The sequence below is a fragment of the Neovison vison genome, chromosome 8, assembly GCF_020171115.1.
Source record: "Neovison vison isolate M4711 chromosome 8, ASM_NN_V1, whole genome shotgun sequence".
Lineage (NCBI taxonomy): Eukaryota > Metazoa > Chordata > Mammalia > Carnivora > Mustelidae > Neogale > Neogale vison.
In genome coordinates this window covers 138,110,617-138,134,958 of record NC_058098.1, presented here as the reverse complement: position 1 = coordinate 138,134,958, position 24,342 = coordinate 138,110,617, and the positions used below count along the sequence as shown (strand labels likewise).

The 24,342-nt window shown below is 49.1% G+C and overlaps 1 protein-coding gene across 3 annotated transcripts in view; it reads right to left on the bottom strand.

Annotated features, from left to right (window-relative positions):
* MBOAT2 (membrane bound O-acyltransferase domain containing 2) overlaps positions 1-24,342 on the bottom strand; it is a 120,545-nt gene that overhangs the window by 6,731 nt on the left and 89,472 nt on the right. For all 3 annotated transcript variants that reach the window (XM_044262113.1, XM_044262111.1, XM_044262112.1), the window contains 5 exons: positions 14,654-14,709; positions 13,381-13,435; positions 7,556-7,739; positions 3,429-3,621; positions 2,979-3,082 (listed from right to left, as the gene is read on the bottom strand). In XM_044262113.1, coding sequence (XP_044118048.1) covers positions 2,979-3,082; positions 3,429-3,621; positions 7,556-7,739; positions 13,381-13,435; positions 14,654-14,705 — 588 coding nt within the window. In that variant the 5' untranslated portion in view covers positions 14,706-14,709. The remainder of the gene's footprint in view (positions 1-2,978; positions 3,083-3,428; positions 3,622-7,555; positions 7,740-13,380; positions 13,436-14,653; positions 14,710-24,342) is intronic.

Sequence of the window (24,342 nt, the reverse complement as noted above, 5' to 3'; positions counted from 1 at the left end):
TAAGTTACTTGACGTTGATGGCAGGGTACTGATTTCTTTCCTTAATACTGCTTTTCTAACATAGTAACATCATGTGTGAGTGGAATTCGTTTATTGTAAAGGCCATCTACGAGATCAGTTTCTCCTACATGTTCACATTTCCTCCTACACGTTAGCAGTTATGGGGGTTGTCGTCGAATAATCCCAGACATTCCTGATAGGCAAATGACCGTTCAGTGACCGTCCAGTGACACTCTCACTGGGGACAGGGTGTCCCATCAAGCCACAGTCTCTCAATCCCCTCACCTCCATGTCTCTCTGGCCACCACCTGTGGCCACCGGGAACCTTGGCGCCACCTTAACTGCCATCTTCCCAGCTTTCTAGCCTCTCCATGCAAGCCTCCCCCATAAAAGCTTCCCCTTGACCTCAGAGGGAACTCCCGGTCCCCTACCTCTCCTCTTCCCTCTGTAACCATCTCCTCCTTGCATCTTAAGTTCTTTTCCACCATTTAAAGCCCATGGTCCATTTCCTACTCTCACCAAAATCCTTGATTCCTCACCCTCTACCATATTTTCACACTGTCTTCAAATACTCTAACTGGTAAACCTATGTCAATCTCTCCATTTTAAAACAAAATTAAACAAAACAAAACTAAAACTCCTCCTTCAATCACTTGTATCCCACAGCTATGTCCTTATTATCTCCTTCCCTGTACAGGTAATAGATGCCTGAGAGTTGTATAATCTGGCTTTTATGCCTATCCCTCCCTGGAAACTGTTACCAGAATCATCAGTAAACTCCTATGTGGTCACAGCTGAGGGCACTCATGAGTCCTCCTCTCTCCACATCTCAGCAGCGTTTAACAGGGATCACCATTCCCTCCTTCAGAAAAACGAACTCCTTTACTCTTCACTTTCTCTCACACCCTGCATTCTCAACAAGGGCAATATTGCTCCCAAGACGAAAAAACCCGGTTCTTGGGGGCAAAAAGTCTTCCTCTTTTCATATATAAACACATGTGTACATACAAGTACATCCACCGATATATGGTACGTGCAGTACTGAGTTTCATGGAGGCTTGCTTAGGAAGAACATGTCTGAGTGTCCACACGGCAGCCATGATGAACAGGAAGTTAGAAACCTGCCATGTGTCTGTCACTCGGTTTCCACACTTACCTGTTTTTCCTTCCCCTTCCCCATTTCATTACTGACATTGTTCAGAGAATTTCAAAGCACATACCAGACACCTTATTTCACCTATAAATAGTTCAGAATTTATTGGACTTTTAAAAAACCAAGATTAGACCTAACAGAACTAATTCTTACTCCTTAATATAATCACCTAATACCCCCTTTGTGTCCAAATAGCGCTGAGTATTTGAAAACACGTTTTTCCGGTTGGTCTGTTCACTGGGATCCCAAGAAGGTGCACACAGTGCGTCTGGCTAAAGCTTCCTTGAAGCCATAACAGCCTCTCTCTGCCCCCCACTTTCCCAAATCATTTATTCTTTGGGGAAAAATGGGTCATTTCTCTTCCAGAGTCCCCCACGTCCGGACCTGGTGTTAACTCACTTCTGCGTGTTCTACACTCCCTCTAAACTGACCAAGATCGAGGACCCAGTCAGGTCTGTCTCGGCAAGCACCGAGGGACAGTGCTATATTTCCTGGGGCGTCACATCCACAGGCACTGACTGACTGTCCCACTTCGAGAGCCTTCAAGGATGCGAAGGTGCCCGACACAACTGTCTCTCGACCTTCCACCTCAAGTTCTGGTCATTTCTCTTGTTGGAGTAAGTCTCTCAGGCTGGCAAACCTTCTTCTGGTTTTGCGGCTCTCTCTCTGGGTCCTCCTCCTCACCTGCCTGCCTCTGCCGGGCCTGAAGCCCAGGTGCCTTGGGGAGCGCAGGGGGGGGTGGAGGCGGCTCCCAGCCCTTCTCGCTCTCTCGGTGCTCTCGTGGCTGCTCTCATGGATTCTCATTTCAAAGCCTGAAATGCTACGTGCTCACGGGTTCCCCAGTTAGGATCTCCAGCTCGGCTGCTGTGTGTCTGCTGATTTACTTGCTTGCTGGACAACTTAGTTAAGTCTGAAATCTGAACGCACAGCAACTTTCCCTTCAAACCTGTGTCTGTTCTTTGTTCCTTCTCCCAGTGAAAGGCGTCACCCACAAAACTGGCTCAGGCCCAGTCTCTGGTCCTGATTCTCACTCTCCCTCTCTCTCGCTGAGGCCAGGGTAACAGCGAGTTGTGCTGAGTCTCTGGAATGGTGCTCCCAGAGTTTACGACTCTCCAGCCTCACTGGCACTACCCTGGTACAGGTCACCATCACCTTGGATTAACACAGCACCCTCCTAACAGACCACTCTGTCCCACGAGGGCAACTCATTCTATCTGACGCAGGCAGATCCTTCCAGACCACAGCCATGATCATCTCACTTGTCTGCATAAAACCCACCCACAAGACTCCAAGGCTCTTATAAGACCTCCAAACTGATAATATGGCCTCTGAAAGTGTCTGGGCCTGCCCTGGATTTCTGCAGGCTCATCTGTCACCACTCCCCACGTGAGCCACACGTCATTTCTCCCCCACTCAGGACGTTCCCCTCTCCTCGGAGTACCTGGCAATCTGGTTCTTATCTTTTGAGACTCAGCTTAAGACCTTAGTTGCTTTAGGAGCCCTCCGGAGCTATCTCATCTGTGCTGGAGCCTATCTTGCAGCACACACACACCCTACACCTCTCTGATTGTTACAACCCATCCTTCTGTGCCCCGTTGGCCCCCTCTAGATTATAGCCATAGGGCCCAGATCACCCAGATCTTACTCAATGGACCCCGGTGCCTGGTGCACGGTTTGATCGATAATCGAGAGATATTGGCTGAATGGAAGACCTGACTATTGGTAATAAAAAGCCTTCAGTATCTCTGGGAACATCACATCATAACCCATAAAAGCGAAGTATGGTACGTAAAGTATCACAAGGCAACTGTGATGACTGACTAACCTCTATTTGTTGAATTCTCAAATTGGAAATCAAGTCCCAGCGAGCTGTTCCATTTTCATCATATCCTCTGAAACCAAAGCCCGCAGCATTATTAATAGCATCAGCTGCAGTAAACAAAGTGAAGAGAGAATTTTAAGAATCCACACAACAATACACCATGTTCTCCCAGAAGGTACAGGTTATTATATACTAGGATCTTTTTAAACAGTGGATTTATTCATTCTTATTGTTATCTGATATAAATAGTTTGTAGCATACCCTAACGGTTTCTAGGCTATTCCCTTGTATTTAGGATATGAGCTATAAAGTTTGTTTCTTGTGAGGGCTCTGGTTTTTCCCATCGGTCTTTAACCACAAATCCTCAAGAGGGCGCCCTCCCCGCTAGCTACCGGGTAAGATGTGCCTCATTGGATCACGGTCCAGGGTCCAGTCCATTCCCAGGCGACTCACCTAACGTCCATGCAAAATAGTATTTGGGTCTGGCAGCCAGAAGAGAGATATAGAGATAGACGACTTTTGTCGGCCATGAAGCTGTAGCTTGAAAATGCTCGTCGATGTTATACTCCACGGGTAACGTTTTAGAGATGGTCAAGTGAAAGAACAAGGAGAGTCCACAGACGAAGAGCTTCTGAATGACCGCGACCTCAAAGAACAAGACAAGGTTTCGTAAGCCTTATCTGAAACCCATCTGACACACCACCGCCAGATTAACCTGCATGAACTCTGTAACTCTCCTCAATCCGGCTGCTCTCGGTGTCCCACACCCTCAGGCTCTCCCGGCAGGAACATGTCCAGCCTTCTAACTGCTCCCTCTGGACGGGCTCAAGTCACACTAGAAACCTCAATCTGTGTTTTCAAAGCTTTCAGTTTAAAAATACCTGAAAGCAAACCCAGGCATACAGGTGTGAATATACAAAAATGATCACGTGAATAACTTATGGCAGCAGATTTCATATTGTACACACACACACACACACAGCATATTTTTCCATTGTGCGTTTCCCTATATTTTCCAAATGCCATGTACATTTCATGGACATTATTTTTACAAAAAGCAGTTTAATGCATCTCTTGAAATCTGACAGTTCTCTAATGCAATTTTGTTCACAAATGATAAAACCAAAAGAACTACACACCTAAGAAAACAAAAAGATTTACATAAAAGACTCTGGTGGAGGAGGGGAAAGGGCCGTTCTTTCTAATATCCTGGTAAGGTTAAATCACCTGAAAAGAATCCAACTCATGGTGTTCTCGTATTTTTAGTAGCCCAGAATACTTCAGTCTCAGCCCCGGCCAAGGGAAAGAAACAGGTGGAAGGAGGGAAAGGCTGCATCCAGGTAATGGAACGTAACTGAACACCAGGATGTGGAGTGTCCCGCCTGGTAGTCTAATAATATTCAAATGAACTAACCTGCACATGAATATTCATTAAGTACCCAGCACCTGAGGCCTCTTTGCGGTGGCCCTCATTCTTGCTTTCCTCAATGTTTTCTTAAGCTTTCTCCAGTCCAGTAAGGCTACCTCTTCTTCACCTTTCCCCCCAAATACCTAAGCTTTACATGTGAGGTTTAAAACAGGTAGAGAAAAAACTGTAATTGTCAAGGCAGTGAGATGAAAAAAAATGGTCTCACAGGGAAATCGAAAAATTGGGTGTATCGTCTTAATGACACAATGGGCGATACAGTGGCCATCAGACTAGACACGCAAGTTTCTAGGGTATCCGCTTAAAAACAAAAGTTAAAGTAGCGCAGATCTGCTCTCAGCTACCAGGTGGCGCCCACAGGCTGAGGCAATGTGGGAGCAGGTAGTTCGGGAGGCCAGGTGGGCCCCCTGGTTCCCACAGCCTCCCTGCGTACTAAGGGGGCACCCTTCCAGCCCTCCAGCAGGAGGCTGGATGTTAACACTCAGGGAAGCTGAACCAGAGAAGATCCAGTCTTAGGGACACAGGTCCAGAGTAGGGGGCTGGCTAAGAGTGGGAATGAAAATGGGGAGACTCTGGAGGAAGCCTGCAGTCTGAGAGGTAGGATCCTCAGCCCCCAGGCGCAAGCCAGCTCCAGAAACCTGCAGTCAAGTCTGTGCCCCCTTGTAAGATGGCAGAAGACTGCCACTAAGAGGCTATGCAGCCCCAGAGGAAAGTCCTACTGACATCATGGCCAAGACTGACAGATGCTCCCCAGGAGCCCCCCCGCCCCTTCTTGCAAATGATGGAATTTTTATTTGGGCACGTCTAGCTAAAGACCACACGTGACTGCCGCCTTCACAGCTGAGTGTGGCCATGTGGTCCATGCAACGTGGACAGCTCCTGTGGTGAACCAGCTTCCATCGTGGGAATGGGGGATCACCCAAAGGAGGGCAAAAACAGGGGAGAGCCTGTTGGATCCCCAACACATGCAGCCGCCATGTTACCCACGGGTCACTGACACTGCAGATGCCTGGCAGAGACCTTGTGTAAGCCCTTGTGATTTGGGTCCTTGTTTCGGCACCCAAACCCATATCTGATTTAAAGACGATCAGGAGGTCCCCAATAAAAGGATCACTGGCGACCCAACTGTCCTACTTTGGATCTGAAGAGACCACACACTCCAGGGATGCACAAAGAGCTCCAAATGCCTTTGAGTGGTTTGTAAGCCACCACCATTTCTGACTGCACAAACCTTACACATAGGGAATTTAAACCAAATATATGGTAAGACAGGGAAATAACAGATTAAGAGTATTTGCCATTGCCAACAACCTCTGATTTATGAGGCCTACAACCCAAAAGAGGAAAAGCCGTGTTTCATAAGACTGGATCCCATACAAATTCAGGGTGAGGCAAGAGAATATATAAATTTGTATTATGCTTTCTTGGATTTGAGTTACTGCCACTCAGAAGTTTATACCACCTGAAATTCTCCAATTATTTTACAACATTGATTCCTAGATTTTACTCCTCTTTCCAGTATTCCAGAATAAGATTCTAGAATATCAAAGCTATCTGTATTAATCCTTTCTTTCTCCTGTGGCAGCGAGATCTCTAAAGGGTTAAGTGGTCATCCTGGAGACACAAAACTGTCAATGGAAGAGATCTGAATGTACTCGATTTCAAGCGTGAAATTCAAGCCCACATGACACGGCATTTACCAATGAACATGTAACCAGTAATAGAAACTATGAAGACAAAAGCACCTTTTTGGTACAAAACACAATGAGTCACATGGCAGCAAAGAGATAAAATAAGAGCTTTTGAGAATGAGTGCGCACTTCCTCATTCACACTTCATTTTGTAATAACTTAGAAAGGAAGGTGGTCCTTTGCTCTAAGCCCCACATTCAGAAAAAACATACCAGCCCCGGTTTTTGACTCAGAGACTTTCTGATCGACCCAGGTGTCGAAGGACTTTCAGAGTCTACCAGATCACATCCGCCAGAAACTCAGCCTCCACAGAGCCTCAGAACCTTTCTTTCTTTCTTTCTTTCTTTTTTTTAAAAGATTTTATTTATTTATTTGACAGACAAAGATCACAAGTAGGCAGAGAGGCAGGCAGAGGGAGAGGAGGAAGCAGGCTCCCTGTTGAGCAGAGAGCCCGATGCGGGACTCGATCCCAGGACCCTGAGATCATGACCTGAGCTGAAGGCAGAGACTTTAACCCACTGAGCCACCCAGGTGCCCTGAGCCCTTCTTGATAAAGGAGCGTCTACCCAACAGCTCAGAGGAAGTAAAGCTGACGGTCCGCTGTGAGGCCACCGGGTGCGGGCCCCGGACTCGGACCACCTGGGTCTGAATGCCAGCCCGGGACATCTCGGCCAAATCCCGCAGGCCGGTTTCCCACCTGTTAAGCAGGGCAGGTAACAGCCCTCCCTCGTGTTGTGAGGCCAAGAGAGTGACTATGGGGTGTCCCCAGCAGGGCCCGGCCCATGGGAAGTGCCATCAAAGTGTCAGCTACTGTTAACTGTGTCACTGGGGGGAATCAGGAAAACATTTACGGACAAGGTGCTATTTGATGTATGGCCTTTAAAGAGGAGTGAGATGTCAACTGGCGGTGCCGGGAGGCAGAGGGAGGTCAGGACAGGAGGACAGAACACTCAGAAGTGCTGGAACATGAAAGGCGGGGAAGGAGGAGGCCTAGGAGACCAGGCTGGGTCAGTTGCAGGCAAACTGCCCTCTTGTAAACCACTCCGGAACCGTAAAACATCGTTCTCACTGAAGAACTCTGCACTGCTTCTCCTATTTTTTTTTCTAAGATTTTTATTTATTTGAGGGAGAGAGAGAGAGAGGGAGAGAGGAGGCACGCACAGGGGGAGAGGCAGAGGGAGAAGCAGCCGCCCCCCATCCCCTTCCCGCTGAGCAGAGAGCCCAATTCGGGACTCGATCCCAGGACCCTGAGATCACAACCTGAGCCAAGGGCAGACGCTTAAGCGACTGCTGCCCTCAGCACCGCTGGAGAAACCTCCGTTTTGTTCTCCGGTGAGGAGCGCGCCGCTGCTGGCGCCGGGGGCTGCGGTGGGAAGTCACTCTTACGACCCGTTTCCAAGGGCGCGTGCACACCGCGTCTTGGAACCAACACCCCTTGGCGCCCGCGGCTGTGGGGAGCTTACGTTGGGAGACGGCTCGGCTCTGTCGCCCGGCAGGTCCTCCTTCCCGGCGGCGCCCGGTGGGGCGCGCGGGTGCGCCCGGCCCTCGATGAAGGTGATGTAGTCCCTGTAGGAGCACAGCGGGCCGGCCAGGATGCCCATGAAGTTGCAGTTGTAACTCAGGTACTCCAGGAGGCTGGGCATGCGCCTGCGGGGAGAGCACAGCGGCTCAGCCGGGCGAGCGCGACCGAGACGGCGGGGACCGGGCGCCCCCCACCCACGCCGCTCCTCCAAGAGCCTCCCTCCCGTCTCTGTGAGCCCCTGCAAAGGGGCCCCACCGAAGCTCTCATCCCAAACCGACCTGAGGCAGACAAGCCCGGGCCTGGCGAACTCGGGAGCGGCCAGTCACTCGCCCCACAATGACCCCCGCCTGCACAGACCCCGCACCCACGGGCCCGGCAGCCTAGCGACACCGCAGTGGACAAAGCAGAGCAACGATCTGCGTTCAGAGCTCACACAGCAGGTGCAGAGCAAGTAATTAAAATGTGTACAGTACTTCAGAGGCGCAGAGTACTACAAAGACAAGGGGTGGTGGTTATTATTATTATTATTACAGTCAAAAGCCAAAGTCCTCCTATAAGGCAACATCCGAGCCGAGGCGGGAAGGGAGGGAGCTGTGTGAGTGACCGGGACAAGTCTTCCGGGCAGAGGGAACGATGAGTGTGAAATCCCTGAGCTGGGGCGCATCCAGCAGCACGGAGGCTGGTGTTGCTGAACCAGGGAAAGAGACGAGAAAAATCAGAGAGAACGGATGTGAGATCATCGAGGGCTCTCTCAGAGCTACGGAAGGAACTTTGGCCTTTACTCTGAATGCAGTGAAAAAGTCCAGTAGGGTTTTTTTTAAAGACCTATGTTTCCGAAGAATCCCTCTACCCGAGTTTGGACAGGACAAGGGTGGACGTTGGAAGGCCGGCCAGGAGGCCACTGGGATCTCCCGGCAGGAGGCGACAGCACACGGGAGCAGCGGGGGGAGGCAGCCCCTGTGTACGCCCTGGCAGGGCAGCCTGGGGGCTTTGCCCAGAGACTGGATATGGGGGCAAGACAGAAACGAATGAAGGATGCCCTGCAGCGTCTGTCATTCAACTGCTCTGAGGTCTGTCCAGATGGCACATGGCATCTCACGGTCACGGAGCTTTCTAGTTCTTAATGCAGGGAACCGGGTAAAAAATACTTAGTAACACAGGAACTTCCGTAGACCGTATACATCATCATATAGATGAATTAGCAGTCTACATCTTTATTTTCTTTTTCTCTTCCTTTTTTTCCGAGCATGTGAGATAGACAACAGGGGAGAGGCAGGAGGAGAGAAATTTTTTTTTAAGATTTTATTTATTTTTTTGACGGAGATACCACAAGAGAGGGAACACAAGCAGGGGGAGTAGGAGAGGGAGAACAGGCTTCCCGCTGAGCAGGGAGCCCTACGTGGGGCTCGATCCCAGGACCTGGGATCATGACCTGAGCTGAAGGCAGATGCTTAATGTACTGAGCCCTTCAGGCGCCCGGAGAGAGAATCTTAAGCAGGCTTCATGCTGAGCACAGAGCCCACCAAGGGTCTCAAACTCACGACCCTGAGATCATGACCTGAGGTAAAATCGAGTTGGACACTTACCCGACAGAGGCACCCAGGCGCCCCTTATTTATTTTCTACCAGCAGCTCCATTTACTAGTAAGCCTGCTTCCCACCAACAATTATAAACTATCATAACTAGAAGAACAACTCCACCTGAGGACAGGAAGCAGGCTTCTAGAAGATGTTACAGCCCTTCCTTCCTCTCTGAGAAGTGGTTTCCTTAAAAAGCACAAACCCTTTCTGGGGCCAAGAGAAGCTGACAGACCCCCTCATATGTAACTTTATAAAAAACAACAAAAAAGAAAACACTGCTTCCTGCCCATCTGATACTAGCGACATCACCACTTAGCCAACACTCCTTTTTTAGATTTTTCCAGAATTACCCTTCTACATTTAAAAGCATTTTGAGCCTTACATATTTTCTCTTCATGGCTCAAAACTGAGGAGAGAAAATGTTGCTGGCAGAGCTTCCTCTCGCATGTGTTTCTGGAATGCTGCAACAGAATGCCTTCTCACTGCCTCGAAGGCTGGGGAAGCGCCTTCACGCAAAAGCCACAGAAGAACTTCCTGTGCTCCTGGGACAGAGCTCTCACTCAGCACCAATTACTTCAAGCCCCCAGACAGTGTCAGGCGATCATGGCACAGCCCAGTGCCTCCAAGTCAAACTATGTATCAGAGTTTGCAAGGACAGGAGATAAGTCTGAACCATGAGAGCTGGCCGAAGTAACTTCTGGCTCAAATGTCGCATCAAACGACAAGTCACTGTAGGTACTAAGTAGATAATTATAATGCTTGCAGTTAAAATGAGAACGAAGTATAACCATATTTCATTTACGACATTAAAGGAAAGGTTATGACATATAACCAATATTTCATTTATGACATTAAAGGAAAGAATCATCCTTTCATTCCATTAAGTATTTATTTGGAATCAACTCCACAGGTTCGAGCTTCTCGGCACTACGGACTTTTTGAGACAATACTTCCTTGTTGTAGGGGGCTGTCCTGAGCACCGCGACATGTTTAAGACATCCTGGCCTCCACCCACCCGATGTCTGCAGCCCCTCCCCCTCCACCGTGACAATCAAAAATGACTCCTGCGGGGGCACAAGCACCCTCGTTGGTGAACCGCTGTTGAGGTGATGAGGACAGAATGATACATGGGCCAAAGTTCTCTCCTCACAGTGTGTGTAGTAGAAAGACAGAGAGAAGGACAATCCAAATACCAGACAATACCAGACAGTAATATACATTGTGAAGAAAAATCAAGCATGGCTGAGGACAGAGAGTGACAGCGGGAAAGGCGGTTTCTGACGAGGATCTCTGTGTAGTTACGAGCAGTAGAGCTACTAGTTCTCATCGGGTCTTGTACCTGGTGGTCCTAAGCGCTGCTCCCAGTCAGCTACACGACAAGCCGCTGTGGGTTTTCCCTCAGAGGAGAATAACCTAACCCAACACACATTACAAAGACCTCTGGCCGCTGAGTGGAAGGTAGACGGTGGGGGGCAAGGAGACAGAACTTTGGGGTGCCTGGGTGGCTCAGTGGGTTAAAGCCTCTGCCTTCAGTCATGATCTCAGGGTCTTGGGATTGAGCCCCACATCGGGCTCTCTGCTCCGCAAGGAGCCTGCTTCCCTGCCTATTTGTGCTGTCCAATAAATAAATAAATAAATTTTTTAAAGAAATTTTATTTATTTATTTGACAGACAGAGATCACAAGCAGGCAGAGAGAGAGGAGGAAGCAGGCTCCCTGCCAAGCAGAGAGCCCGATGCGGGGCTCGATCCCGGGACCCTGTGATCGTGACCTGAGCCGAAGGCAGTGGCTTAACTCACTGAGCCACCCGGGCGCCCCAGTAAATAAACTCTTAAAAAAGAAGAAGAAGAAGAAGACAGAACTCTGAGTCCTGCCGGTGACGCTGTTCCAGGAGACCAAGTAGAGGGCCCCGCTGGGCCGATCTCGGTGGGAGTGGTGAAAAGCCAGTCAGATCAGGGACAGTCCGATGTCATGGTCACATGAGAGACAGATCTCCAAGGAAGAGTGAACTTGTCCGTGGAGAGGGTCTGCAGTACGAACACGTGAGTCTGCCCAAGTGCTCACCCGAAGGCCCTGTGACAAATGGTGCCGCTGTGAACCTGGCGGGTGGCGGGCTGCGGAGAGGGAGGGCGGGGGCAGAACTCGGGAGTTCTGTCTGGAACGCGTTCTAGCTGAGACGCCGGCTCGGATCCCCGCGGGGACACTGAAACGGCAGCTGCCCACGAGCTGGAGCTCAGGGGACAGGTGGGAGGACAGTTACAAGCCGCAAGTACATGGACAGCGGTTAGGGCCAGGGGACAGACCGTGGTCCCCAGAGAAGACGGAGCCGTCCAAGCCTGTGCCTCGCAACCCACGAATACTTAGGGGTGAGCCTCGGAGGGGGAGGATTCCGCGAAGACAGCAGGAAACAGCCAGGGAGGCAGGAGGAAAGCCAAGGGCGGGGGGTGCCCCAGAAGACGAGAGAGGAAGATACTCCACGGACGGTGCGGTCCGCTGGGTCGGACGGTGCGGAGGCTGAGCTGCCGCGCACCGAGGCCGCCCGTTCCACGCACCGAGGCTGCGGGTCCCCCTGAAGCACGCTGTCTGACCAGCGGTGGGGACGGACCCGACTGCGGGGGGCTGAGGAGGGAAGGGGGTGAGGACGGGGAGAGGGACATGCATCTCTCAGACTCGCGTTACAGGCTGCAGTGCAATGCGGAGGGAGCTCGAAGGGCAAGCGAGGTAAAGGCGTGTCTCCTCCCAGCACGAAATGATGGAGAAACGACGAGCGGCCATGCAAGGGACGGACAACGGAAGAAGCAAAATCCTCGAGTTAAAGAGAAGCGGCTGGATTCAGCACGAAGTGAGTGAGAAGCTGGCCTCAGGGGGGCCAGTGAGTCCTCCGTGTGGGGCAGAAAGCCGAGTGTTTGTCACAGACGTGGGCAGCCTGGCAGGTTCAGTGGCAGCAAAATGAAGCGGAGCTGCCTTTCTTTTCTCCAAGAAGCAAACTTCGCTCCAGCCCGAATGAGTGCGGGGAGGGGTGCTGGGAGTCTGAGGAAGGAGCACACAGAAGCTGGGGGGTGCCAAGAGGGACCGGGGTGGGAGTGGACAGGACAGACGCAGCCGAACTCCTGGCAACTCTAAGGCCGTGACTCGAAACTTGTGGTAACACACTCACAGCAGGTGCAATCGGCAATGAATGTTTTTCTGTTCTGCTTTCCTCCACTGTGTCGGTAGGCAGAGAGTCGAATTTAATAGGGCTTGGGGTTTTGCCAGCTGGGTGTGTGGGAGGGCAAGGCAGAAACGGAGGCTGAGTGTCTCCTAATGAGAGGTTACAGGGATGGACAAAGGATGCCTGAAGATCACAGAACCCAGATCAAGGTCATCTCTCACGGACTGTGTATATTCAAGTGCACATTTACTGGTATGTAAGTACTGACTGCAGACAATATCAAAGTAAAATAATCTTAAAGATGGGGAAAGTATAAGAACATTCCCAAGACATGCCACCAAAAGTGAACACTCACGGCAGGGTCCGTCTGCTATCACACACTTAACCTCATTCTTCTGACCGCCATGATCTGTTAGTTCTAGATTCACAGAGAACAAGGCGCTTCCTAGGAATTTTTCTTTAGGTAAAACGAGTATTCGATCTCTAATTAGATTAAGATAGAGCCTTCTAAGAAATCAAGCTATTCCTTCAGTTCGTCAACAGAGGACTGTCATAATGAAGTAGAAACCTGCCCAGAAAGAATTCCTCAAACAATACTGAGAAGATCTTACTGGTTCTTCATTATCTCAAAGCATGGCATCTACGTGCTGTATTACCATGTCTTAGCCCAATTCCTGCCATCAAGTTGTCGGTCTATAAACAGAAGCAGCAATGATCACTCATTACCGCATGGCAGACATGAGGACTGTCTTCAGGGAACTCAGAAAATCACAGGAGAGACAGAAAATTTAGTGATATCCATGGTACATAAGAGGCACGTGCAGGCTGGTATGTCCAATGTGCCATGAGAGCCTGAGAAGGCACCGGCAGCCTAACCTAGCAAGATCTGGTATCAGGACGGTGTGCGGAGGGAGGAAGGTTTGGTTTCCAAAGTCGGTACCTCCAGCACGATGAGTCAGTCTTAGCTGGGAGAGTAAAGCGCATCCCAGGCAGAGACCGCATGAACCAAGGCCAGACACAGTAAGAGGGCACGTACCTTACAGCTAGACCCCTCTGTGAGGATGTCAGCTCTTCATCCTTCCGAAACATCCCTGAAAAATAAAAACAGGTACTTTTATCAATTATGGTTTCCAAGAAAAGAATGGCATTTTTCCCCATTCACACTTGCATCGCTTTTATCAATGGAAATTCAAGCTATAATCCCAATTTTTGAATAACTGGATCCTTTCTTTCTCATTGCAACACAGGTTCAGTCATATCAAAGGAGCATCATGTAACCCAACACATCTAGGTCCATAGGAGATAAATAACACACGTCAGGGCACAAACCTGACCCTTCTCTAGAGGAAATTATTATTAACTTAAAAATTCCAAAATGCTAGCATATTTAATAGCAAACACTATGACTTTCAAAAGGGGGCATTAAGATCTATTATTAGATGGCTTCAATGACTAATCGGTATTAAGGGCTAGAAGCTCAACATGAAGCAAGGAATGATTTCCTTACCTCTGCATGACTCTAAGGAATGAAAACTTTACTCATACCTTTCCCATCCATTTCTTTACCTTCTCTCCCCAAAGAGGGGATATGATTTGCAATTACACAACCACTTACTCGATTCTAAGCCCAATTTAAAGACCAAAGGAGGACTAAATTAAGAGGCAAACACCACCCTAAAAAATTATTTGTAGGTCTTCCGTACCAGAGGGTACAGGACAGGCGATGTATACAGCGGGGCTAAACACCCCGTGCCAGAAGCTCCCTGGGCCACTACAAGTGACGGGTCTCATGGGGACGCTCCTCCAGTCTGTGAAGAAACCAGAGTCGAATTTGTGACTCATGGCCCAGACTGTTAGCATTTCCTATGGCAACGTGTCCATCCACGGAAGACATAAAATCCGAACTTACAAATATTTATGCTAAAAACAGATGTCACTGTGTGCATACATTAAGGGATAAGGGGCATGGGGAAAAACATTCAAATATTAATAAAAATGTGACACAAATGAAACAGGGACTAATAACACTTGACTTAGATCAAACGTCTATTTCCTCTGTATTTGCCACTAATTTGGGACCTACGACGGGATCCCATTCCTTTACAGTGTTTTTGTCACTGGATCAAGTGTGAAACTGAGATGAAACACTGCAGAAAAATAAATACACTTTAGTGAACCTATGCAGAGTTAAAGACTCCCCTCTCTGACTTCTTCGAATACAGAGTGGAAAGTGAGGGTCGTTTCTCAGATGAAAGTACATTTGAATAGGATTTCTTTCAGTGGCAAAAAGTTAATTTCTAAATTCTTACCATCATGAATTTCATAAGCCAAACTAGTGATCTTCTGGGTAATTATCATCATTGGGCTGTGACAAAATAAAAAACACGTATTTAAAAGCAGAAACTTAAAATAATACTTATGATGTATGAAAAAGAGTTTCTTCTGCTTATACAACTACAAAATGCTGACTTTTACAACACACAAAAAGACCTTGGAGGGATTTCAAAGAGATAATCCAGGGGCTACTGTGTTTGGGGAAGGTATAGGAGCAGGCAGAAAGGGAGGAAGGGGGGAAAGGAGGGAAGAAAAGAAAGGACAAGAGAAGGGGAGGGCATGGAAGGAGGCAGGCAGAAAGAGAGAGAGCGGGAGGGAGGAACTCCTTCCTGCTCAGGCTCCACCTGCGACCCGGGATAAGCAGCGCCGCCCGCCCCCTCCCTCGGAGATAGAACAGAGGCTGGGGGGGGAAAGGGTCCCAGGCATCAAGCATGGCCCTGGCTTCTGGGTTTTGACTTTCCAACATACCATGCTGCCTTTTGCCTCAGCTGACATGCAGGTGGAAAGTGAGGTGGGAAAAGGGGAAAAGGTAGAAAATTAAGAGGGTGGGTGAGAAATGTAGAAGAGAACGGGAGGGATGGGGGAGGAAGAAACAGGACAGTGTCCATCTCGCTGGTCTGGGACCCCCAGGACTGAAGGCCTGTTGAGAGCCGCCCTAGGGACAGTGCCTAAAGCACCCTTTAAAGACGGCTCTGAGTGATGTCAAGTTAAGGAAATGGCAATCTTTCCTCCATAATTTAGGATGTGTAATTGAATGGATAGCTTGGACAGGGAGAATATGTAAATCCATGTAAGAAAGCCACCAGCATACACATTTATCCTTTACTACGTTAGCTTACAGACACTCATATTGCAGAACAACTAATCACAAGGAATTCATTTATATTTTTGGAATTTCACTAAAACCAGGAAATGCCGTGTTGCCTACAAGCAGAGCTTGTGAGCTCTGCGTGCTCGGAGTCCGCACGGCGTCCCCGGCACCAGGAAGGCAGGACGGGCCAACCACGGCGCCAGCAAGCAGCGGGAGGAAGCCCTGATCCCACCACGGAGACCCGGTGCCCTCCCCGCTGCCCTACGCTCGGAGCACGAGGCTGGCCAAGGTCCGCTTTGCCTCTCGCAAACACGAGCATCCTTCACCGCGCGGCACAAGGAGCACGCCCTGGGAGGCCATGAGATGCTCGGAGCCCGGCGCCTGAGAACTTACAGCTCCTTCTCTTCACCCAGCAGACAAGATCTCTCTCTCTCCCTCTCTCTCTCTCACACACACACACACACACACTCACACGTGTCAGAGGACAACTGCTCTAACTCAGTGCACAAAGGAGGAGAGTCCCCTTGGGTTCCCTGAAAAGTCAGTTCTTCCTCCTACACGGCTCGCTCTCGGGAGACGAGCCCTCAGCCCACCGCCGCCCCGGCCTGCTAGGAGCACCCAGGAGCTGTGTCAGCTTGCAGGAGGTCTCACGGGCCTCCGAGGTTTGCAAAAACGATGATTCCCACTTCCCTGGGCAGAGAATCACTTTTGCCATCCTGCCTCATTCTCATCAAAGAATTATAAAATACTCTTCAGTTCTAAATTCTAATTCCCTCTTTTCCTCAAAACATAATACCAAAATGGCCAGTCAAATAAGGAAGCTTATCCGCACAGTGACATACTAAACTGTTAAGTACAGACAGGTGAGATATTCCCAAAATACAAATATGTGCTTCCTGTATACGGGCCCTCCTTGCGCCCCAGTGTCCCGGCCGCAGGCTGCCTCCCGGCATGGAGCTGGGCTGGGAGAATGGGTCGTGGGAGGCTGTGCCGTTCCATCCGGGAATCACGTCCCTAACAGGGATGGGAAGAAGGCAGGGAGCAGAGCTGAATGCTCCCAAGTCTTTCCAAATGTTGCTCCATCCACTTGGACCTCTCTCTCTGGAAACGTTCTGCAAGGACTGCTCCTTCTTCAAGTCCCAGCTATGAGGTCACTTCGTACTAGAAGCCCAATGGTCCGCTCGACCACACGTAGCTCCTCGGCCATGATGCCCACACCTGCCCTTCATTTAACTTTGGCTTGTTTGCTTCCTTCCAAATATTTTCAGGTTCATGGGTATTTCATCTATCCAATTACAGTGGCTGTTTTAAAATCTCTCTTTCCTGGGGCGCCTGGGTGGCTCAGTGGGTTAAGCCTCTGCCTTTGGCTCAGGTCATGATCCCAGGGTCCTGGGATCAAGTCCCGTATCAGGCTCTCAGCAGGGAGCCTGCTTCCTCCTTCCCTTCTGCCTGCCTCTCTGCCTACTTGTGATCTCTGTCTGTCAAATAAATAAATAAAATCTTTTAAAAATAAAAATAAATAAATAAAATCTCACTTTCCTTTCTAGAAAGTCCATGAGGTAAGGAACCAACAGTCTTTTTCACTATTGAATCCCCGGTGCCTAGCTCAAGACATGTGCTAAATAAATACTTTTAAAATGCCGAATACACAGACTCTCCCAAGAGTCCAGTCACGATCTCTCACTCCTTCTACAGGTTGATCACACTCCCTCCTGCCTGTCCATTCTCATGCGTGCTTGAAAGCATTCATCATACTGTTTTGTAATTCTTTTGTTTACTTTCCTGGCACCACAGAAGTCATAGGCTACTGAACACCAGGAACAATGCCTTATTTATCTCTGCACCTTCAACAACTGGCATACACAAGGGCCGAGAGAATCAACTAGTTTGCAAAAATGTCCCAACAACATTCTATTTCCTTTATCGGTTAGCCCTGAATGTTCCCTTTGATTTTAAACAGCTGGCAGTCCTGCTGCCTCTGGTCCAACCTGTCATGAAATGGGAACAGGGGGTGGCAAATGTGAGAGTAAAATGCTAGAAGGCAGAATTACTAAGGAGAGGCACTGCAGAAGTAAGTTCTAAATGAAAGTCGGACAGTACTACAGTAAAAGGTTCAGTAAGGCACGAAGAGATAAACAAGAACTCAGAAAAGTAAACCAGGGGAAAATGAACAGACGAGGCCAACAGAGGCATGGGCAAGACCAGGAAACAACAGCGTGAGAGGAAGGAGAACCAATCTCACCTTACTATGCCGAACCCAGGGTGCAAAGCCAACGCTTCTAAATGAGAACAACTCCAATGTTCTCAAAGAGATCACCTGCCATGGGTCTTCTCCACAGTGCACTTTGTTCACAAAAACTTGTTTTGGTGACAGACATTATTTCACTTATACCTTTACCGACATTTTAACTACCTGTTGATTTTGCATCTAGCAGAACCTGCAATAGCTCATCACTTTCCGGGTTCTAGAAAGTCTGGGGCCACTTGATTTGAGTCAGAAAGGCCCTCTGGCTTCCCGCAGGGTGGAGTCTGAGGGATGGAGGAGGGCGAGAAGGTGGATGGAGAACCTCCACCGAGTGAGCTCTGGGTCGTGGGTGGAGCCACCAGCACCATCTACATGAGGACATCATTGTGTCTGGGTGGATGTGTATTTACCCCTGCTGGCCCTCTTCTAAGAAAGTGGGAAAATATGGACTTGAACTGTTCAAAATAAACACTTCAACTGATGAAACAGCTTTAGGTAATATTTTTTTAAAAGCCCTCTCTTATATAAAGAACTCACAGCACTATACTTCTTAAAACTTAGAAAAAAAGGATGCAGAAGTTAACAATCGTCTACACGCATCTCTTTGTCTCTACAGATAATGAGAATAATAGGAGTTAGTTCTATCACACAGAATTCAACCACAGTTAATAGCTGAATTATTAGAAGATGAATACAGGGGCGGGCATTAAGGAGGACACATGACATGATTGATGAGCACTGGGTGTGACACGCAACTAATGACTCGTGGAACACTACATTGAAAACTAATGATGTTTTATATATTGGCTAATTGAACGTAATAAAAAAAAAGAAAAGAAAATGAATGCTACAAAGAATAGTCACTTTCTTAACTGTCCACCATCCCTAGCGGACGCCCGCCCTAAAGACCTGTGCCTACTAATGCGGCAAGCACCTGCCAGGTCAAAGGTCAGTTTGCCACGGCAGGGTGCGAGTCCCCTGACAATAGAGATGAACTGTCCCGTCTCCCCCTTCGTCATCTCTTTCCTCCACAAACAGCAAACCCCTGCAGCCAAACATGCCCCACACCCTGGATCCCGGAATCCAACGGGAGACGAGCCGGAAAGGGCGAGCCGCGCTCATTCGTTCCCCTTCCTCCCTCATGCAGAAACAGGTGTTCAACGAGCACCTACAATAAACCAGACGCTGGAGACACAAGACGCAGGTCTCGCTGCCGCCAACCTCACAACGGACTGGACAGAGATAAGAAAAAATAAACAGATCAATGCATAGAAGGCCAGATGCCACCGAGTGCGGGGCACGGGAACGGAGCAGGGCAGGGGACAAGGGACTGCCGGCACAGCTGTAATAACTGGCCTCACCCCGAAGGTGACATTTCAAGCGGGAACAAGCGGACAGCTTGTGGAGGTAAGAACGTCCAGGAAGGGGGAAAAGCAGCTCAACAGTCCTCAGGCAGAAATGTGACTGGCCCAGAGGGAGACAGGACTGGAGCAGGTGCGGAGCCCGGGCAGGTGCAGAAGCTGGAGACAGGGCGGGGCAGAGGTGGGACCCAGAGGGCTTCAGCAGGGGTGAGTGAGGATGGGCTCCGTCCAAACCAAGCGATGCACGAACTGGAGGGTTTCTGGCACAGAGTCACCTGGTTTTAAATGGACGTGTTCCGGCTGTGGGCTGACGCAGACTGGGGAACCATCGCGGGATAAAAAGGCCAGGAGGGGATGGTGGCTAAGTAGGCAGGAGAGGGCGACGGCATGTGCAGTCTGCGGTGGAGCCCAGCTGTGGTCAGAGGGTAAAGAGGCAGCGTCAGAAGACGATCTGACCATGGACTTGATGCAGCGCTGAGACCCGAGGCCGCCAAGGTTTCTGGCCAGAGCAGCTCCCCAGGAGGATGGAGGCAGCTGAGCAGGAGCACAGGAGGGCAGGGAGGGGCCGTCCCTTTCGGGCACATCCGTGTGAGGGGCCTCCCAGACCCCTGGGGAAGGAGCGGACGGGGCCGGGGCAGCCACACAAGTCAGAACAGTCACCCGAACCCCACCACCGGTGGCGATCCCTGCGGGAGCCTGGAAGCATTTCCCCGCCCCCCCCCAAGTTATTACGTAAACCATCGAGGTAATGATGCCACCGCGTAGACGAAATAAAGCAGCGTGTGACAAATACCGCAACCGGTATCGCGGCACAGCAAGTGTCTGCTGAGACCTTCCTTTAGCAAACACGGCAATCCGCCAGGAGCGCGACCTCTGGGGGGCTTTCTCGCTGCAAGGGAGATGACCAGGTACACGAATAACCGCGGAAAGAAAGTACCACGAACCAAAGGAGGCGTTGAAGGAACGTGCGCAGAGATGAGACAGGGCTTCGAACGGGGAACCTGGCGTCGGAGCCACATGCCCTATGCCCACACGGGGCACCCCGGGCACAGGGAACAGGCTGCACGACCGTTCCGAGTGGAGAGCGGGGCCGTGCGGCACAGCCCATGGGGGGCTCAGAGCCTCGAGAAACCTGCCGAGCTCCGAGAAGGGTCATCAGAGCAGGCTGCTCCGCGAGTGCGCAGAAGAGCGGAGAAGGCTCAGGGAGGGTGGAAGCCGGACCAGTCAAGCCGCCTAGAAACCTGCCGCTCTCAGTAACTTGACCGATGGCAGCCGGACGGGAGGTTTCCTCTCACCAAGCCTAGGTGAAGGTGAGGGAGATGCTCCCTTGGGATGAAACAGGACCCACGGAACATTAAGTTTCAGCGGCTGAATAATTCACATCCGTCCCACTTATGACACAGTTAGTGGGGGCCGTGTGACAGGAGGGTGGATGAGAGCAGGGGTGGGGGGGGCTTCTAGATTCGGTACAGGGCACAGAAAGATGCCTACAATTAAGACTCTCAGCTTGAGCAAGGCTTTCCAAAAGGCGTGCACGCAGGGTGTCTGTCTGGCTGCTCAGTCGGTTGAGTGTCCAACTCTTGATTTCAGCTCAGGTCACGATCTCAAGACTGTGAAATCAAACCCCGTGTCAGGCGTGGAACCTGCTGAAGATTCTCTCTCTCTCCCTTGACCTCTGCCCCCCCCACACCCCAAATAAAAACAAAGCAAAACAAAAGGAGTCCATGTGACAATCCCACCTGTAACTTAGACCAAGGAGTCTGTCCCTTATGCTGGACAGGACTGTCACCTACAAAAAGTACTTCGCACCTAGTGAAATGTATAGCACATACTCAATAAATCCTAGCTGAGTAAGTGGTAATACAATGTTTGTTAAGCATGTGATACTACGTGGTTCACTCTAAAACACATCCTTAATTTGAAGGGGAAATTATGTCATGTACCTCTCTTTTGGTGGATGCATGAAGGTACCCCTTCAGCACTACAAAAATCGACACACTGCAATCAGAACTCATTACCTTCCTGCCAGAAAAATCTGTTCTTGCTTCTGTCTACAAGCTGTCTACAAAGAATGCCAGCATTTGCCTTTCTTTCTTCTGTCTCAGTACCATTTACCAAATAATCAAGAAGGGCTTTCCCCATCCCCACTGGATCTATAATCCCAACATTTCTATTCTGTACCTTTATTTCTCGGATCCCATGGGTCTGTTTCTCTCCTCTGGCTTCATGGCTTTGTCTAATCCTGTGTCAATCCTGTAATATTTAAGTGACTGCTCCTTAACAGTAGCATGTTTTATACTGAAATGGTTACTCTCAAGCACTTACACTTCTAGAAAAACTTTTCAGTTCATCTCATTTCCCTCAAAACCCCACCTTGAGCTGCCTTACACCTACAGATTAATTTGAGAGGAATTACCATCTTTGTAATACTAAATTTTACCATCTGAATCACAAGATGTTTCTCTAGTTAGTGTTCTTTTATATCCTACCATAAAGTTTTATAGTTTTCTAGACAGAGGTCCTGTGCATTTCCTTTTACATGTACTCCTAGACATATTAGTTTTTAATAATTGCTTGTGAAACTAGGATCCCTTCTCTATTGTATCTGCTAACTCGTTATTGCAGATATAAAGGGAAGCTATTTAATTATTTTATACTTCTTCTGTATCTATTTTCTTTTTTTTTTTTTAAGATTTTATTTATTTATTTGACAGACAGATCACAAGTAGGCAGAGAGGCAGGCAGAGAGAGGAGGAAGCAGGATCTCTGCCGAGCAGAGAGCCTGATGTGGGACTCGATCCCAGGACCCTGGGATCATGACCTGAGCCGAAGGCAGAGGCTTTAACCCACTGAGCCACCCAGGCGCCCCTGTATCTATTTTCTGAGGCTAGCATGAAAGTCAGCCTTCCTGTGAAAAGAAACTTCTATTAAGAAGTGAGTCCCTTAAGGGCGACTGGGTGGCTCGGTGGGTTAAGCCTCTGCCTTCGGCTCAGGTCCTGATCTCAGGGTCCTGGGATCCAGGCCCGCACCCAGCTCCCTGCTCAGCAGAGAGTCAGCTTCTCCCTCTGCCCCCCCCAACCCCAACCCCATCCCAACTTGTGTTCTCTCTCCAATAAATATATTCTTAAAAAAAAAAAAAAGTGAGTCCCTTTTATCTGATTGCTTTAAACATATCTTGATCTCATGGCTAACTACACACACACACACACACACACACATACACAAAGTCGCACGCATAGTCACACGCACACACACATGCGCGCACAGTCACTCGCGCGCGCGCGCGCACACGCACACTATCAGTATCCTGTGCCCCGTGCAAGTAAGACCGCCCCATACAAAAGAGCTCCCACATGATTCCCCAGCACGAGCCCCGCCTCACTTCCTCTGCTGCCAAACTCGGGGCCGCAGGAGAGCGTAGGACAAAGGACCGTTCACTGTATTCAACTCTACCTTCTGCAAACACCCAACATTTTGGATATTTACCCGAATCAGGATCAAGCTATGATCTTTTCTACTCGTGTGTTAAACACACTCAAGACTTCTAAATGCCTAAATATTTCATTAGGGGAAGAGTTTGCCTCTAGATGGCTTCTTTTCTGTCCTGTATCCAATAAAAACAAACAAACAAACAAAAACATAAAAGTCCTCCCAACTTCATTCTGCCAGATGGCCTCCTTTGGCTAATTTGTCTCTGCCCAATCTGTATCAGTCTACTGCCGATGGTCAATGCTTCCTTCTCAGGGACACACATTACACGTTAAACTGGGAGTCCGATACCAGGCTATCCATCTTTAATGTGCTCTGTTGTTTTTCTCCCACATACTTAAACATTTTAAATGACATTTGAATACTGAAATGAAATTTTAAATTTTAGCAAAATATTTCAAGCCAGGTCATAGAAAAAGCTATTTTTAAACCTGCCTTTGGCTCTTACTGCAAACTACCCTCTAATTTGTGGGTCACGTAAGCGGTCCCTTCCAGTAGGATGCGGGCAGCAGTGGTGAGGAGGCCTGCCCTTGTCTGCTCGTGCCCAGCACCTCTGTCAGCGTCATCGGGAGGATTCCAGGGATGCGAGGGGAGGTGAAGGCCTGGGAAATAACCTTCCCTAAATCAGTGCAGGAAGCAAAGGGTCCCTCTTTAGAGGACTGCCACGTGACTGAGAAATAAACGTTTATCATTATCACGCCGAGTCACTGAAATTGGGTTGTTGCTTAAACGGCAGGGAGCCTAACCCCAGCTAGAGAGGCGTAGTGAACCAGAGTTTAGAACGTCAGGTGAGAGAAAGAAGAAAGGGAACAGCCAGGATCAAAGCAGAGGAGGGGTGGTGAGGGCCCAGCGACCACGGCATCGTGGCAATCTGTACTCACGCCAACCGCATTCATGACCTCAATTTGGCGACATTAGATTACTTTGTCAATCTGGCCATTTAAAAATACAAGCAGCATGGTATTTTTTAAATGAAGTAGAATGCGGGACCCCGAAATATAAGCTAGAGAGACAGAGCAGTGGTGGCAGAGCCAGGCCTGCTTCGCGCCCCCAGCACGCGGCTGCAGCGTCCGAGCACTCGAGAAGGCAAATGGGAAATTCCTAACTTTATAGTATCAACCTCCAGTTGCTAGTGCTAACATTTCTGTGATCTACATGCATAAACTCAATTTGTCAGGAGGATGCCTTTTGCTTCTATTTCATACTAAATGCTTCACTCATTTCTAAATTCATTATAAGGCAAACACTGAAGCTATAAATTTCTCTCTTAGATCACAGAGCTTTACCCACATTGTGTTTATTATTCCCCGCCCCCCCCATTCTTCTTGCTGTATTTTCTACATTCTTCTTTACTAAGGTATTACTATTACTGATTCAGGAAGTGTCTATTTAATGCCACCATGTGCTAAGCACTAAGGAGACCCCGATGAATGAGACCACCAAGGTAACGGCTCCCGGAGGCTTAAACTAGGTGACCTTGACTCTTTTAAGTATTCACAACTAGCTCCTACTTGCATTATACCCAACGACAACATGCAACCTGGCTTACGTCTTCAAATTCCAAAGACTTTCAGCGGCCCAACACACTCACTGATACAGCCCATTAGCTCCTTTTCTGTAACATCTATCACTTACACGCTAAATCACCAGCCTCTCTTCTCCTTTTCTGAATTCCAGGTATATTTCCTTATTCTACTCAACATATCACTAATTTAACTAGTTTTTTTTAGTGTATTTAATTGGTTCGTTTTGGCTTGG